Below are 15,765 nucleotides of genomic sequence, written 5' to 3'. Positions count from 1 at the left end.
GTGCCAAAAATATTTTTCATTTTATCAGTTATTACCAACTTCCAAATTACTTCCTTTTCCTTATTAGGCCTTTGTATGTATCTTTTCCAGGGCCAGCGCTTCAATGTTTTGTCAATTTGGTAGCTGTTATTGCTTGGTTGGTTGCATTTTTAGTTTAAATTTAAGTGCCTTACAAACAGGTAGTTGATAAATTTTTGTTGAATGAGTATTCCACACGTGATATGTTTTAGTTGTGCTAAGAGAATTTTGTTTTCTTCTTTTAGTTCTTAAGCTTTGAATGTGTAAGTTCAGTACTGATCTGCTTGCGGAGGGGGGAATAAAGTACACAGGCACTAGATACAGGTGTGATGGCCTGTGCCTTACTAGAGTAGGAAAAGAAGCCTCAAGTATTCATGGACCACAGACTGAACAACAAAAGTCACTGTTCTTCTGTTGTTAGAAAGATAAATGTAATGGGAGCGTCCTTAATCAAGTTTTGGGAAGTCAATGTGATTTTTCTTGAGATAGGAAATCGAGACTATCAAATGATCATTGAATTGTCAAAAATAAGTCCTGTAAAAATAAGGATACCAGAAAATTTGCTTGGAGAGAAAGTAATTTAAATCACTAAAAGGATACCATACTGAGAAACAATGCCATACTGAGAAAAATGTGGATTAGATTTAGGCAAGAAAATATACAACTATCTATTGCTCCCCATTTACATATATAAAAAAAGTCTAACTTCACTAGGTAGGTCGTATTAAATTAATGCATTTAGCCCTAAAATAAACCTCCATATCTAATTAAAAAAAATACATGAAATGAACAATTCTTAGAAAGATACAAATTACTAAATCGTATTCAAGAAGAAGTAGATAGGCAAATTGAATTTGCAGTCCCTGAAGAAATGCCAGGTCCAAATGGGTTTACTGGTGAATTCCATGAAATATGTAAGGAAGGAAATAATATCAGTTCGATACATATTCTGCTAGAGGAATGAAATGCAAGGAATACTTCCTACCTCATTTTATGAGGCTGAAGTTTCCATGAAACTACAAACCAAAGACAATGTAGTAAAAGTTCTGACTAGTAATCCTCATGAACACGGATGCAAAGATCCTTAACAAGATTTTAGTAAATTAAATCTGGCAGTACATATAAAGGATGATACATCATAACCAAGTGGGATGTATCCTAATAAGGCAAGATTGGTTTAATTTTAGAAAATTCATCATTGTAATTCACTGTGTTAAGTGACTGAAAAAAAACCACTATATGATTCTCTAAGTGGGTGCAGAATAAGCATTTGACAAAATTGAACACCCATTAATAATAAAAACTCTTACTAAAATAGAATTTCTTCAATCTGATAAAGAATATCTACAGAAAACCTACAGCTAGCATCATAATTAATGATGAAATAGTAAATGCTTTTCTTCTGATTGGGAACAAGGTAGAGGTGTCCATTCTCACCTCTTTTGTTCAACATTGTATTTACAGTGTGAAGAAGCAGGAATAAATAGTATACAGATTTGAACAGAAGGAATAAAACTATATTCACAGCCGAGATGATCATCTTTCACAAACAGTTTGAATCATAAAAGAAAAAGCTTAAAGACAATGTGAAGTTATATTTCAGTAGAATTAAACTTTTACTCTTTAAAAGGCAAATATAAAAATGAAAAATCAAGCTACAGATTGTGAGAAAATATTTTAAAATTTATATTTGACAAAGTACTAGTGTCTATATTATGTTCTATATATGTACTATATTCTTTAGAACTCTTACAATTCAGTAAGGCAAATGCCATATTTTTTTTTACAAGGGCAAAAGATTTAAACATTCTTCAGCAACATAGGTATTCAAAAACCAAATAACCACATGAAAATATATGGCTAATCTTATTAGTCTTTAGGAAAATATAATTTTAAATGAAATAATACAAAAAAATAAATAATACTATGTACTTACTTTAATGGAAAAAAAGCAAAAAAGGCTAATACCAAGCTGCTGGTCAGGATGTACAGCAAATGGCAATCTTATACATTGCTGGTGAGATTGCAAAGTGACACAGTCACCTAGGTAAACCGTTTAGCAGTTTGCTTTAAAGTCGCATACCTACATATAGCCCAGTCATTCTACTCCTAGCTGTTTATTCAAGAGAAATGAAAGCATATGTACACAGAGATTTTTGAAAGCAGGTTTATTGAGATATAATTTCCAAAAAATAAAATTCATCAGTTATAATGAACAATTTGAAGGATATTATTGACACATGTTATAGCAGCTTATTCATATTATCCTAAACTGAAAACAACCTAAATATCCATAAACACATTATGATACATCCATATACAATGGAACAGTACTTAACAATAAAAAAGAATTAACTCGAAGGGCTGCTGGTTCTGAGGGTGGAGCATTTTAAAGGTCATCTGCACCTTCGGACTGGGAAAAGATGGTCAACGTCTTGAAAGGAGTGCTAATAGAATGTGACCCTGCCATGAAGCAGTTCCTGCTGTACTTGGATGAATTAAATGCCTTAGGGAAGAAGTTCATCATTCAAGACATTGATGACACTCATGTCTTTGTTATTGCAGAGTTGGTTAACGTCCTCCAGGAGCGAGTAGGTGAATTAATGGACCAAAATGCTTTTTTTCTTACCCAGAAATGAAGATACTCCATATTGACCACTTAGGAATTACAAGTAACAAATGTGAGAGACGGTCACCATTCAGTGTCCTGTGTGACAGATGAGACTTAGCGGCTTAGGGATATATCATGGGAAACCTGTGATGTCATTTGTTCAGAAAAAAGTCCCTGAACTGATTTTCTTGTTTTTTTCCCCAGTACATGTACCCTAGAATTTAAAAAAAGAAAGAAAGAAAAAAACTTCAATGGTTGTCTGTAATTTGGCTTTTATATATTTATTTATTTATTTTATTTTTTTTAAATGTTTTATTTATTCATGAGAGTCAGAGAGAGAGAGAGAGAGGCAGAGGCAGAGGGAGAAGCAGGCTCCCCGCCTAGCAGGGAGCCCGATGCGGGACTTGATCCCAGGACCCTGGGATCATGACCTGAGCCGAAGGCAGACGCTTAACCATCTGAGCCACCCAGGCGCCCCTGTAATTTGGCTTTTATTATGCTACATTAAAATATAAATGTAAATGGTTTTCCTGCCTTTTTAATACCAATTTAATATATTAAGAATATAATGGAATATGCCTTAATCAGTTTAAAAAAAAAAAAAAGAATTAACTCTCCATATGGGAAACAACATGGAGGGATGTCAACAACATTGTGTCACAACACAAGCCAAACTAAAAAGGCAACATCTTGAATGGTTCCATTTATATAAAGTTCTAGAAAAGGCAGCGATTAGTAACTGAAAGCAAATTGGTACTGCCAGCTGCTGTGGGTGGAGGAAAAGGGGATCATGGAGGGACTCTTTTACCTGACTTATTGGTAGTTACATGACTGCACATTTTTTAAAAAATGCAACAGATTGTTCACTTAAAATTGACGAATTTTACTGTGTGTACATTATTTCTCAGGAAGTCTCATTTTAAAAACTTAGTGACAAGAGTGGCATTCTTTTCTATTTCCGCAGATCTCTTTGATGTCTTGCTTAATAGAGGACATCTTGATTCTCATATCAGCTTCTGCATTTAAACTGTTGCCATGTGTTTTTTTGGTTTAAGTATATGAAAAATATCCAGCCTGATGCAGGAAAGGGTTTCAGTAGATTTTTTAGGTAATCATGGATATTCTTGGCAAGTGTTATTTCAGAAAGGTTATTTACAATGGAATTTGAAATCATATTAATGAAGTTTCTGTACTCTATTGCATAAAAATCCACTGGTCTATCTTGTTGCTTTGAATGCACCTTTTACCTGTGAATGATTTTGTAGCATCATTTGTTGGTTATTTGGAAAATATTGATTCATTGAGTTGCAAATGTTTGCATATTTATATTGCATTTATATTATATAATATAAAAAATAGCATTCCTTAGTTTCACCACCAGTCTTATCAGAAAAGTTAAGTATTGGGAAGTTGTTAGATCATAATGGTGGATACCAGTCATCCAAAATTCTGATTTTCACTTGAAAGATATTCTTTTATATCTGGCAGCAAATACTGTTAATTGTTTTTCTTGAAATGACAACTTCCCTCATTCATTTTTGAGAAAATGTATTATCCAAGTCTGAATAATCACGGTTTGTCTACTGTTCTTTCAAATAAAAACAATGTTCATTTAAAAAGTGGCTAATTTAGCTCACAACTGAAATAATTACACAAGTGCTTCTTCAGGGTACTTTGGGTATGTAGCAGAAATGCTATATTTGTAGTTCTCATTTTACCTTGTGAAATAGAAGTTTCACAAAGCAATATTTACCCTTCTCATTTTTTTAAAAGGTTGTATTCAGATGTTTTCAAATGATGTTTGCATTCCCCCTCCCCAACCTTAAATGGCCCCAACATTAGAAAAATTATTTTCTATCATTTTTCTCTCAAAATTTCATTGACTTTGAAAAAAATATAAGTAGTGGGATAATTATGTTCCAAAGCCAGTTGGTTATGCTTATCCAAACCATCCATACTGCATCCTACTCTGTTTCTCTCTCCCTTTTTTTTTAAGCAAGACTTTGTTTTTAGAGCAGGGAAATGTTACAGAAAGTTCCCACATATTCCCTGCCCCAACACATTCATGACCTCTCCCATTATCAACACCCCCCACCAGAGGGTACATTTGTTATAGTTGGTGAACCTACATTGACACATCATAAGTCACCGAAGTCCATACTTTACTTTAGGGTTCATTCTTGGTGTTGGACGGAGATACAATGACATGCATTACTGTGGTATCCTGCAGAATATTGTAACTGCCCTAAGAATCCTTTGTGCTTCATCTATTCATACCTACCTGCTACAAAACTCCTGGCAACCACTGATCTTTTTATTATCTGCATAGTTTTGCCTTTTCCAGAATGTCATATAGTTGGCATCATATGATATGTAGTCTTTTCAGATTGTCTTCTGTCACTTGGCCATATGCATTTAAAGTTCCTCCATGTCTTTTCATGGCTTGATGGTGCTTTTCTTTTTAGTGCTGAATAATATTCCATTGTCTACATGTACTACAGCTTATCCATTCAACTAGGACATCTTGGTTGCTTACTCTTGCCATTTTTAATGTACTCTGGTACCTTCCATTCTACTCTTATTATTTCATTAAGAAAAAAACGCTGGGCTATACCTAATTGTTTTCATAACCCACACTCTCACTTCCAGCAGAACAGTCCCAGGTGTATTTGTATGCCAGTGGGAAAGGAAAATTGATGATGTAAGACAGGGAGAGAGTAATCACAGGTGCTGTATCTTTGAGAAGGCCTTAGTGATGGAATCCAGGGCATAAGTTAGGGCTTGGCCTTTTTTTTTTCCCCCCAAGAGAATAGATCTATACCTTTATTTATTTATTTTCCAGTAAGTTTAAATCCTTGAGGGGTACAACATTACACGAATTCTGTGGCCAGTGGCTTTAGCAGGAAGGTTGCTTTGGAATGTGGCACGAACCATGCCGCTGTTTCCATGAGCACGAGTTACTTTTCCTCAGATTCCTCTGGTTTTGTTTGGTTTGCCACCAGGAGTCACTGTGGTGTTCTTTGCTTTGTACACATAAGCACATCTCTTGCCTAGGTAGAATTCAGATTCATCTCGAGCATAAACACCTTCAATTTTAAGAAGAGCTGTGTGCTCCCTCTGGTTCTGGAGACCTGGCTGATAGCTAGCAAAAATGGCCTTGGACCACAGCCTCCCAGACCTATTTGTCGTTTTAGGAGTCCTGTTCCTAGCAGGCCTCCACAGGTTCCAAGATGGCCAGGGTTTGGCCTTTAATTGCTGCAAGGACAGTCATTTCTTGTTCCATACAAGGAAGATAGAGCATATGTGCACAGATGAAGTAATGGTAGTTGGAAGATGACAGAGCTCCTGTTAGAATGTTTCTGAGCTTTCCAAGTAGTGTGAGGCTGGCTGAGAAGGGAGTGTTGCAGGTGTGAAAAGAGTGAAATGGTCATTTTGTAGTAAAGCCGAGTTTGCTAGAGAAAGGTGAAAAAGTTGTACAGCAGTGTTGAGTGCCCATTTTAGGCTTATGTCATGGATTTAAAGTGAGACTGGTCAGTTCAGGGCTAAATGAATAAGCCCTTAGTGAACGTTAGCCATTACAGTTACTCTCTTCTCCATCCAGGTTTAGATGCTTGAGGGTCCTACATGGTTGGTGAGAAAAATGCATGAGATTTTACTTTGAGAGACACTGACTCCAAACTTGTTCTGTGACTTAAAGTAGATGAGTATCTCAGTGTCATCATTTTGGAGGGTGAGTCTGTCCCATTCTTGTGAGAGCCTGGCTTTGGTCTTGTGTACCTCGGAGTTCACAGGCAGATCCAGAGATGCTTTGGCTGTAAAAGCTGGTCTAAAAAAGTAGTTAAGGGGTGGTGAAAGAGTGAAGGGCTTGACTTGGAGAGGCAGAAAGGGTGATATGATTCAAGTATTAAAAATCTTGAAAATATGAGTTGGTTGAATGTGGGGCTTATTCATCAGCTCCCACAATGATCTCAGCCACTTAATATTTTTAAGAGGTAAATTCAGGGCATCTAATTAGCAGAACTGAGATTTTAAACTCTAAAGTACTCCTTGCCAGATGGCACAGCTCCTAAAATGAGGTGAAGAGATGAATGGGAACAATTTTATTAGTCATAATCTCTTGGCATTGTTCATCTTTTGAGCAGAGGTTATTGGACTTCTTGGGCCAAAGCCAGAGCAGTGGCTGCCATTTACTTTTTGGTTTCCAGCCTAGCTGTAGGGGTAATCAGATTAAACAAAGAAAATCTCTTTTAAACCTGGGATTTTATTACTTTAGAAGAGAAAGTCATTAAGCCTCCTTAACTCTTAATGAGATTACTTGAGCAAGTTTTTAAAGTAATTCTTACACCTATAATTCCCTTGTACACAGTGGCCTCACTGGGAGAAGACCTAGACCAGGTCTGACCAAATTTCGTAGACCCCATAGTGCTGTGATACCCTTACCTAACAGAAACCACATAGTGATGGTGGTGGTGGTCGCCCACTGACTCTGGGGAGCTGAGGGAAGTATAAAATAATTATCCTCAAATGCACAGAGTTAAATAGGACCTGAAAGAAATCACCTAGCTTATTTCCTAGATAGGATCTCACTTATTTCTGAAGAGCTAACTTTTCCCAGTAATCTTTATGGCCAGCCCACATTTCTTGCTGGAATTTTAACCAGTCTCTTATTTAAAATTTACCACTTTCCAAGCCAACATACCAGTTTCACGGGGAGTTTTACATGTACCATGCACATAAATATATTGGGATTAGGAGCAGTTCCTCCCTAATGTCCAAAGAACAGTCATATTTATAGATCAGGAATATTGAAATCTGTGCAAATGGAGGCAAAACTGGCTTCTGCCAGTGGGGGAGAGGGGGTCAATTGAGCCTTCACCCCGCAGGATTTTGCATGTCTGTAGACAAGAATTATTTTTCGTTGCCATCAGTTATCTACAATTTACAGAGCTGTGACAAAGCTCAAAGGCAGTGAATGGAATCCTGGAAGGGTAGCTCTAGAAAAGGCATAGTTCTCAATAAAAGCACAAATTTTTTCCTACACTCATTGATTCTTAGTGTTGTGCCACAGGGAAAGTGTTGGTTACTGTATGAAAATGGTCTCAAAACTTGAACTATTTGCAGTATGATTCTTTCTAAAATACATTTTTACAGGATTTATGACATCATTTTGAACCATGACTTAAGTGTTTGAGGGTGCTGGGTAAGTCAAGTGCATTCTCAGCTAACTGAACTGTAGTTCAGGATCACAAATAGATGTCCTGAAGGCTGTGCTCTAACAATGCCTGGCTATTCTTTATTGAGTAGATTAATGTACATTAATAATGGTGACCTTGAGATCAGGCTTACATTATCTTCAGATGTGTTAAAGTAGCAGGTGTTATTAAGATTGGTGTAATTACGATATCCTGAGATAAGGTGGATTGGGGGTGGGGTAGTGGATGTTAAAGGGATCTTGATGGGAAATAGGCAAGAAATGCAAAGGAAAAAGGGAATCGAAATGGGTATCCTTTGTTTTTATAATTCAACTTTCCTGGAGGCTTCTGCTTTTATATTCAGTTAGTGTTCTTCATGTTAGTACTCTTTTCTTGGGAGTTAGAATGGTGTCTTTTGGATATATATAATAAAGTGGTATCTTTTGTGCTCTCTCAAAAGCCTTCAGAGTATGGGGCTTGGGGGAAAAAACCTACAGTAGCAAACTAGGAATATCCTGTTTCCATGTTTGTATCTGAGGAAAGGAGAAGATAAGAAGGAGAGGCTTCCATGACCCCTAGCCCTTTGTATTTTTGTGCTTGCCAGCTTTTAAATTTATTGTGAGTGATTCCCAAAGATGTTGTTCTTTTTTTTTTTTTTTTAAAGATTTTGGGGCGCCTGGGTGGCTCAGTCGTTAGGCGTCTGCCTTTGGCTCAGGTCATGATCCCAGGGTCCTGGGATCGAGCCCCGCATCGGGCTCCCTGCTCAGCGGGGAGCCTGCTTCTCCCTCTCCCACTCCCCCTGCTTGTGTTCCCTCCTTCTCTGTCTCTCTCTCTGTCAAATAGATAAATAAATAAATCTTTAAAAAAAAAAAGATTTTATTTATTTATGAGAGAGAGCGAGTGAGCACAAGGTGGGTAGGGGCAGAGGGGGAGGGAGAAGCAGACTCCCCACTGAGCAGGGAGCCCAACTTGGGGCTCCATCCCAGGACCCTGGGATCATAACCTGAGCTGAAGGCAGATGCTTAACCAACACTTAACTGAGCCACGCAGGTGCCCCCAAGGATGTTGTTCTTGAGCAAGTTTGTATACTTCTTGATACTCAGTTTGTCAGCATAACAAAAATAAAACTTATAGTTCTTGCTTTACTGAGAAGATCTTTTGAATTTTAGGTAAAAAACATCAGAATGAATTTCGGCTTCTGGTGGATCAGGCCAAAAAAGGATACAAGAAAACTGTTGAAATGTCAAAAAAAAAAGTAACAAAAGAAGAAGATGAATCTACAGAAAAGCTATTACCTGTATGCGTGGGTAAGAGACTAATTAGAATTAGTAACTAAAAACAGAAATATGTTGAATTTCACTATTTATTTATTTTAAGATTTTATTTATTTATTTTGTCTTAGAGCATGTGTATGTGTGAGAGCAGGGAAAGGGGCAAAGGGAGAGGGGGCAGAGAGCGCAGAACCCAACGCAGGGCTTGATCTCATGACCCTGAGGTCATGACCTCAGCCAAAACCAAGAGTTGGACACTTAACCACCCAGGTGCCCCTGAATTTTCTATTTATTTTTATTTTTATTTTTATTTTTATTTTTTTTTAATTTTTTTATTGTTATGTTAATCCCCATACATTACATCATTAGTTTTAGATATAGTGTTCCATGATTCATTGTTTGTGCATAACACCCAGTGCTCCATGCAGAACGTGCCCTCCTCAATACCCATCACCAGGCTAACCCATCCTCCCAACCCCCTCCCCTCTAGAACCCTCAGTTTGTTTTTCAGAGTCCATTGTCTCTCATGGTTCTTCTCCCCCTCCGATTTCCCCCCCTTCATTCTTCCCCTCCTGCTACATTCTTCTTCTTCTTTTTTTCTCTATTTATTTTTAATATAAAAAGAAAACAAAACCATGGGAGTTTACCTTTTTATTAGGTATCTGAAGTGGAAAAAAGTATTTTTAGACATATAGCAGTTGTTGAATGTAAACTAAGTTTGTTACTGTGGGAAAAATGATTGGGAGAATGCCCTGAAGACAAGTTTCTAAAATCTTTGATTTAATGGTAATCAGAAGTTTCTTAGTTGTTTCAGTCTGAGGGTGTTTTCTAGGTATAGGATTTATTGCCGCACATCTTCAAATATCCTACAAATAATTTTATCTTAGAATAATTTTTGTTTTAGGTCACTGGTATTTATTTTGGATGGAATGTTCTGCTAAAAAGTCTGAAGCTTATAAACTTGGTGTGCCCATATACAGCACGTCCTTAATTGGGATCCATTTTAAGTTTGAGATTAATATTATATTTCTGTTGCCAGGGCTTTGGGCCAGTGAACAAAACAGAATCATAATGGAGGAAAGTGCACATGAAAATTCCTTATTTTTTTCTTTATTGTGATAAACTATACATAATATCATTTTAACCATTCATAAATGTACAATTCAGCGCCGTTAAATACATTCAGAATGTTTTATAACAATCACCACCATCTAGATCCAAAACTTTTTCATCATCCAACATAAACTCTGTACCCATTAAAAATAATAACTCTCTTGCCCTTTCCCAGTCAGACCCTGGTAATCTCTGTTCTACTTTCTGTGAGAATTTGCTTATACTAGGTACCTCATATAAGTGGAATCATTAATGTTTGTCCTTCTGTGTCAACTTCTTTCACTAAGCGTAATATTTTCAAGGTCCTTTTGTAGCATATATCAAAATTTCATTACTTTTTATGACAAAATAATATTCCATTGTGTGTACATGCCACATTTTGTTTATCTGTTCATCTGTAATGGGTTATTTTCACCTTTTGGCTATTGTGAATAATGCTCTGTGAAGATTGGTGTTCAAATATCTGTTCAAGTCTCTGCTTTCCATTCTCTTGGGTATATATCTAAGGGTGGAGTTTCTGATTCTTATGGTAATCTATATTTACCTTATGAAAAACCACAAAACTCTTTCCAAAGTGGCTGTACCATTTTATATTCCTGCCAGCAGTGCTTAATGATTCCAGTGTCTCTATATCCTTGCCAACACCTCTTCCTTTTTTTTTTTAACCATAGCCATCAAGGTAGGTGTGAAGTGAATATCTCATGGTTTTGATTTGCATTTTCCTAATGACTAATAATGTTGAGTATCTTTTCATATACTTATTGGCTATGTGCTTTTCTTTGGAGAAATGTCTGTTCATGCTCTTTGCTCATTTTTCAGTTGGTTTTCTTGTTGTTTTTTTAAGGAATCTTTATATATTCTGGATATTAATCCTTTTCCGTGTATATGATTTGCAAATATTTGTAAAATTTTCTTCGTTGCCTCTTTGCTTTCTTCATAATTTCTTTTGATGCACAAAGGTGCTTAATTTTGATGCAGTCCGATATATCCATTTTTTCTTTTGTTGCCTGTGCTTTTGGTGTTATATCCATGAAATTGTTGCCAAATTGTTCATGAAGATTTTCCTCTTTGTTTTCTCCTAAGAATTTTTTGTTTTAGTTTTTAACATTTAGGTCTGTGATCCTTTTTGAGTTAATTTTTGTGTATGGTATAAGATAAGGGTCCGACTTCATTCTTTTATGTGTAAAGCACCAGTTGTTAAAAAGACTATTCTTTCTGCATGGAATGCTCTTGATATTGTTGAAAATCAATTGACTACATATGTGAGGGTTTATTTCTGTACTCTCTGTTCTACTCTCTGGTCTCTATGTCTCTTCTCAGGTCAGTACTATACTGTTTTAATTACTGTAGCTTTGTTAATACATTTCAAAGTCAGGAGGTATGAGTCTTCCAGCTTTATTCTTCCTTTTCAAGGTTGTTTTGACTATTTGGGTCCCTTGAGATTCCATGTGAATTTTAGGATGAATTTTTCTATTTCTGCACAAAGTACCTTTGGGACTGAATTAAAGCTGTAGATTGCTTTGGGTACTTTTGATATCTTAAGAGTATTGTATTCCAGTTTATGAATGCAGGATGTATTTATGGCTTCTTTAATTTCTTTCAACAATGTTTTGTAGTTTTCAGCACTTTAGTTTTTCACCTCCTTGGTTAGATTTATTCCTAAGTCTTATTGTTTTACATGCTGGTACATTCTTTTTTTTTTTTTTTCCTCCCTAAATTCTCCTGGTATCATTTAGTAGGTTGCTGCCTGAATATATAACTCATGCTCTTTGTGAACAACTTGAATGTGTTCGTGAAGTTGTTAAAGGATTTTCTTAGAAAGTAGTTTAGTTCCTGAAAAAAAAAATCTGGCTTAATAGATTGGGAGAACATTTTTGCTTATTGGTTGAATGTCTCTTGAAAATGATTAATTGCTTATACTCAGGGCTGTGCATTATATGTGTATATGCCCATAAATACTGCTCTCCGTGGGGTTCAGAGATGATTGCTGCTGGTAGGTTGTTGTGCATGAATGCACATGTCTGAGAGAGGTGGAGTGTGTGAGAGCAAGGACGACAGACAGACTAGCACAACTGATTGGGAAGTTGAGGTCTGTATAGCATCATACAACCCGTGTAATTTTTGTTCTTTGGAATAAACTTGCTCATTGAAGTGCCAATATAAGTGAATAAGATACATGTTCTCTCAAGTAAATCCTTCATCTGTTTTTGTCACATGTCTTCAGGGAGGCTTGATGTCACAGCCTCAGAGTTGCAGGCTCTGTTTGATGTCCTTTTCTGACATCTGTGGACAGATATGAAAGTTAACTGACTTTTAATACCCACAAATTGTTGAATGATACTAATCCCCAAGAGGGACTTTATCTTGGAGAGGCTTATATAAGAGGGGAAGAAGTAAGAAAAGAATGTAAGTCAGGTGCAAAAATAAAAGATAGTTTTAAGTTGAATTCCTGCTCCCTGGTTTGTCAGCTTGATTGCATTCTCCTGTCCAGCTGAGTGTTGAATTGTCTAGGTTCATGCATTTACTGGGTGATTGATTCTTCTTAATGTGATCTGGGGTGTCTGTTTACAAGAGATCTTCGAGCTCCTGGATGGTTTTTGTGGTTAGCTTCTTCTTTCCTTTCCCCAGATAAACATTAGAGGGTACAGTTTTGTTTTGGTAATGATTTGGCTTGTTGAAAGCCCGACAACATCAAGAGCTTATTTATAGAAATTACACTTTTGTGATGTATGCTCTTCTTCAGTATAACAAAAACTTCTTATTTCTGGAAAAGTCTTGACTGTATGGACTTGGAAAGGTTTCTTTTTGAAGAATCTTATTCTTTTTCCATAAAATTTCTCTTTATGACAAAGCCTTGACAGTTTTTTTAGTGTCTTTTGTTGAAGGTCACTTGCCTGTACATGCACACTGGCTGAGTGATGTATGAAAGCTCTGCTTCTCTGTGAGGGAACTCATGAAAGGGGGCTCTATCCTCTTAGCACATGTGGCGTGCGTGCTCAGTACTTACCCAGTTCCTGACTCTTAAAGACAGTGCAGCTGGAATCCTAGCAGAGTCCTGAAACAGGTCGTGAGGGACAGTCTTGGGCACTGAGGAATCCTTCATGGATATTATTTTCTGCACTTGTATTTGCAAATCTTTGGTCATACCTGTATGTCACATTCTTGCAAACACTGTCTGCATGCCTCCAGCTTCCCTTATTTTTATCTGCAGCAGGAAACCTCAGAAATTCAGAATACGACAAGGAATACATAGAAATATGACATGTATTAGATCAAACAGAAATACTAGTTATGTCTGATTAGTTTTCCTTTTTCATATTGAATATTAGATTCTATTTAGTGGACTAAGAGAAATATCCAGATGGATTCACTACCACGTAGTAGTCAGTGACAAATATAGTTCTTTCTTTTTTTTTAAATTTATTTATGTATTTATTTGAGAGAGAGAGAGAAAGAGAGCAAGCACGAGAGTCAGAGGAGGGGCACGAGCCCAACATGGGGCTTGATCCCAGGACCCATGAGATCATGACCCGAGCTGAAACCAAGAGTCAGACGCTCAACCGACAGTCACCCAGGTGCCCCAAGCCCATGGTTCTCTTATTAATTGAATTTTTAATCCTTTTTTGTTGTGCTTCATATGTTTGTCAGTTTTCTCTGATCTGTGAAATATGCAGGAATTCTTTAGTAATACTGTAAATAGAAGCCTCATTAGAATTATACAGTTCACTACTCCTGGTTTTAAAAGGAAATTTTGTTTTTATTTTTTATTATTATTATTTTTTTTAAGATTTATTTGTTTATTTGAGAGAGTGAGTGAGCGAGAGCACAAGCAGGGGGAGCGGTAGGCGGAGGGAGAAGGAGAAGCAGACTCCCTGCTGAGCACCGAGCCTGATGACACAGGCTTGATCCCAGGACCCTGAGATCATGACCTGAACCGAAGGCAGACGCTTAACCAACTGAGCCACTCAGGTGCCCAGGAAATTTTGTTTTTAAATTAATTAAAATGGAAATACATGGGGCGGACAGTATAATTAGATGGCACTTGGTAGTGTTGATTCTTATTCTCTGACTGTTGCTAGAGTTTTGGAATCAATGTTACATAAACTTCCATTTTACTAAGTATAAATAACAATATTAAATGTTGTAGAAATAATAAACGTAGGTCATAGATTTTATGATACGCTTAAATGTTTTTTTCTTTCTTTTTTCCTTTTTAGAACAGGAAGATAAAAAAATGAAATTCTCAGATACTTCCCCCGTAACAAACCACTTCTCTCAGTCAAAACTGGAATCCCCAGGGAGAATGGAATCTGATAGACCAGATGATTCTTCCAGCTGTACTGATATTCAAGAAGAAGCTCTTTCTTCATCAGATTCAGACTCATTCAATAGGTAAGAAACCTGTATTACCTGATTATTTTAAATTTCTATTTCCTGCGCATGCTAAGATAGGCAAAAATAATTAGAAAATGATTTTGAGGCCTGAGGCAGTTCATTGTTCTTCCACTTCAGTCTCCTCTTCTGCTTTGTAACTTGCACATGGATAGCAAGCAGGGAAGCATGTGGGAGAGTATTACAGTGGCCCTGGATATTTTTCCTGGAGTTGGAAAAGAGAGCATGATAGGCAGTGATGTTTTTGTCAAGACAGTGAGTGAAGAAGATAAAGACAGCTGTACTAGAAAATAGAAATGACCAGAAAGACAATGCATAGGAGAGTAAAACAAAAAAGAATAATTTAATTGAACAAGTAAGAACGGATGGGCTTTAAAAATGAGAGATTTGGAAGCGAGTGGTTTTTCCAAATGATTTTTTAAGATATTTTTAAGGAATGCCTGGGTGACTCAGTTGGTTAAGTGTGTGCCTTCAGCTCAGGTCATGATCCCAGGGTCCTGGGATCGAATTCTGCATTGGGCTACTTGATCAGCGGGGAGCCTGCTTCTCCCTCTGCCTGCCGCTCTCCCTGCTTGTGCCCTGTCTACCTCTCTCTCTCTGACATATAAATAAAATCTAAAAAAAAAAAAAGATTTTTGAAAGTTGACATATTTTTAAAAGATGACATAGAGTTAAATCGTTGTATATATATATATACAATATATATATGTATATGTATATAAATTTGTGTTCTGGCATTTCATTTTATATCATAAACCATTTGTACCCATGTTTCTACCTCATCTTTATAGCTGTTTTTTAGTGGGTGCAGCATTCTCTTCTAGTTCTGTACCATAAATGACCAGATTCTTCAGTTTCTGTTAGATATCTACATTTTTCCCAGTGTTCTATTTACACACCTAAAACTGTGGTAGAGCTCTCTCTATGTAGTCTTCTGTTTCTAATAAATCATTATTATTTTTTTATTTTTTATTTTTTAAAGATTTTATTTATTTATTTGACAGAGACACAGCGAGAGAGGGAACACTAGCAGGGGGAGTGGGAGAGGGAGAAGCAGGCCTCCCGCTGAGCAGGGAGCCCGATGTGGGGCTCAATCCCAGGACCCTGGGATCATGACCTGAGCCGAAGGCAGACGCTTAATGACTGAGCCACCCAGGCGCCCCTCTAA

At 36.8% G+C, this 15,765-nt stretch overlaps 2 protein-coding genes and 1 pseudogene across 2 annotated transcripts in view; 2 read left to right on the top strand and 1 right to left on the bottom strand.

The window, feature by feature from the left end:
- RAD18 (RAD18 E3 ubiquitin protein ligase) overlaps window positions 1–15,765 on the top strand; it is a 103,963-nt gene that overhangs the window by 56,251 nt on the left and 31,947 nt on the right. The window contains exons 10-11 of the mRNA XM_032411841.1: window positions 8,991–9,128; window positions 14,423–14,597. Coding sequence (XP_032267732.1) covers window positions 8,991–9,128; window positions 14,423–14,597 — 313 coding nt within the window. The remainder of the gene's footprint in view (window positions 1–8,990; window positions 9,129–14,422; window positions 14,598–15,765) is intronic.
- Window positions 2,335–2,852, top strand: LOC116636758 (general transcription factor IIH subunit 5-like). The gene has a single exon (XM_032411842.1). The coding sequence runs from the start codon at window positions 2,442–2,444 to the stop codon at window positions 2,655–2,657; it is 216 nt and encodes a 71-aa protein (XP_032267733.1). The 5' UTR covers window positions 2,335–2,441; the 3' UTR covers window positions 2,658–2,852.
- Window positions 5,477–5,896, bottom strand: LOC116636888 (annotated as a pseudogene).

This window comes from Phoca vitulina, unplaced genomic scaffold (assembly GCF_004348235.1).
Source record: "Phoca vitulina isolate PV1807 unplaced genomic scaffold, GSC_HSeal_1.0 scaffold13, whole genome shotgun sequence".
Lineage (NCBI taxonomy): Eukaryota > Metazoa > Chordata > Mammalia > Carnivora > Phocidae > Phoca > Phoca vitulina.
The sequence above is the reverse complement of the archived record's forward strand: the minus strand, read 5'-3'. Positions and strand labels throughout refer to the sequence as shown.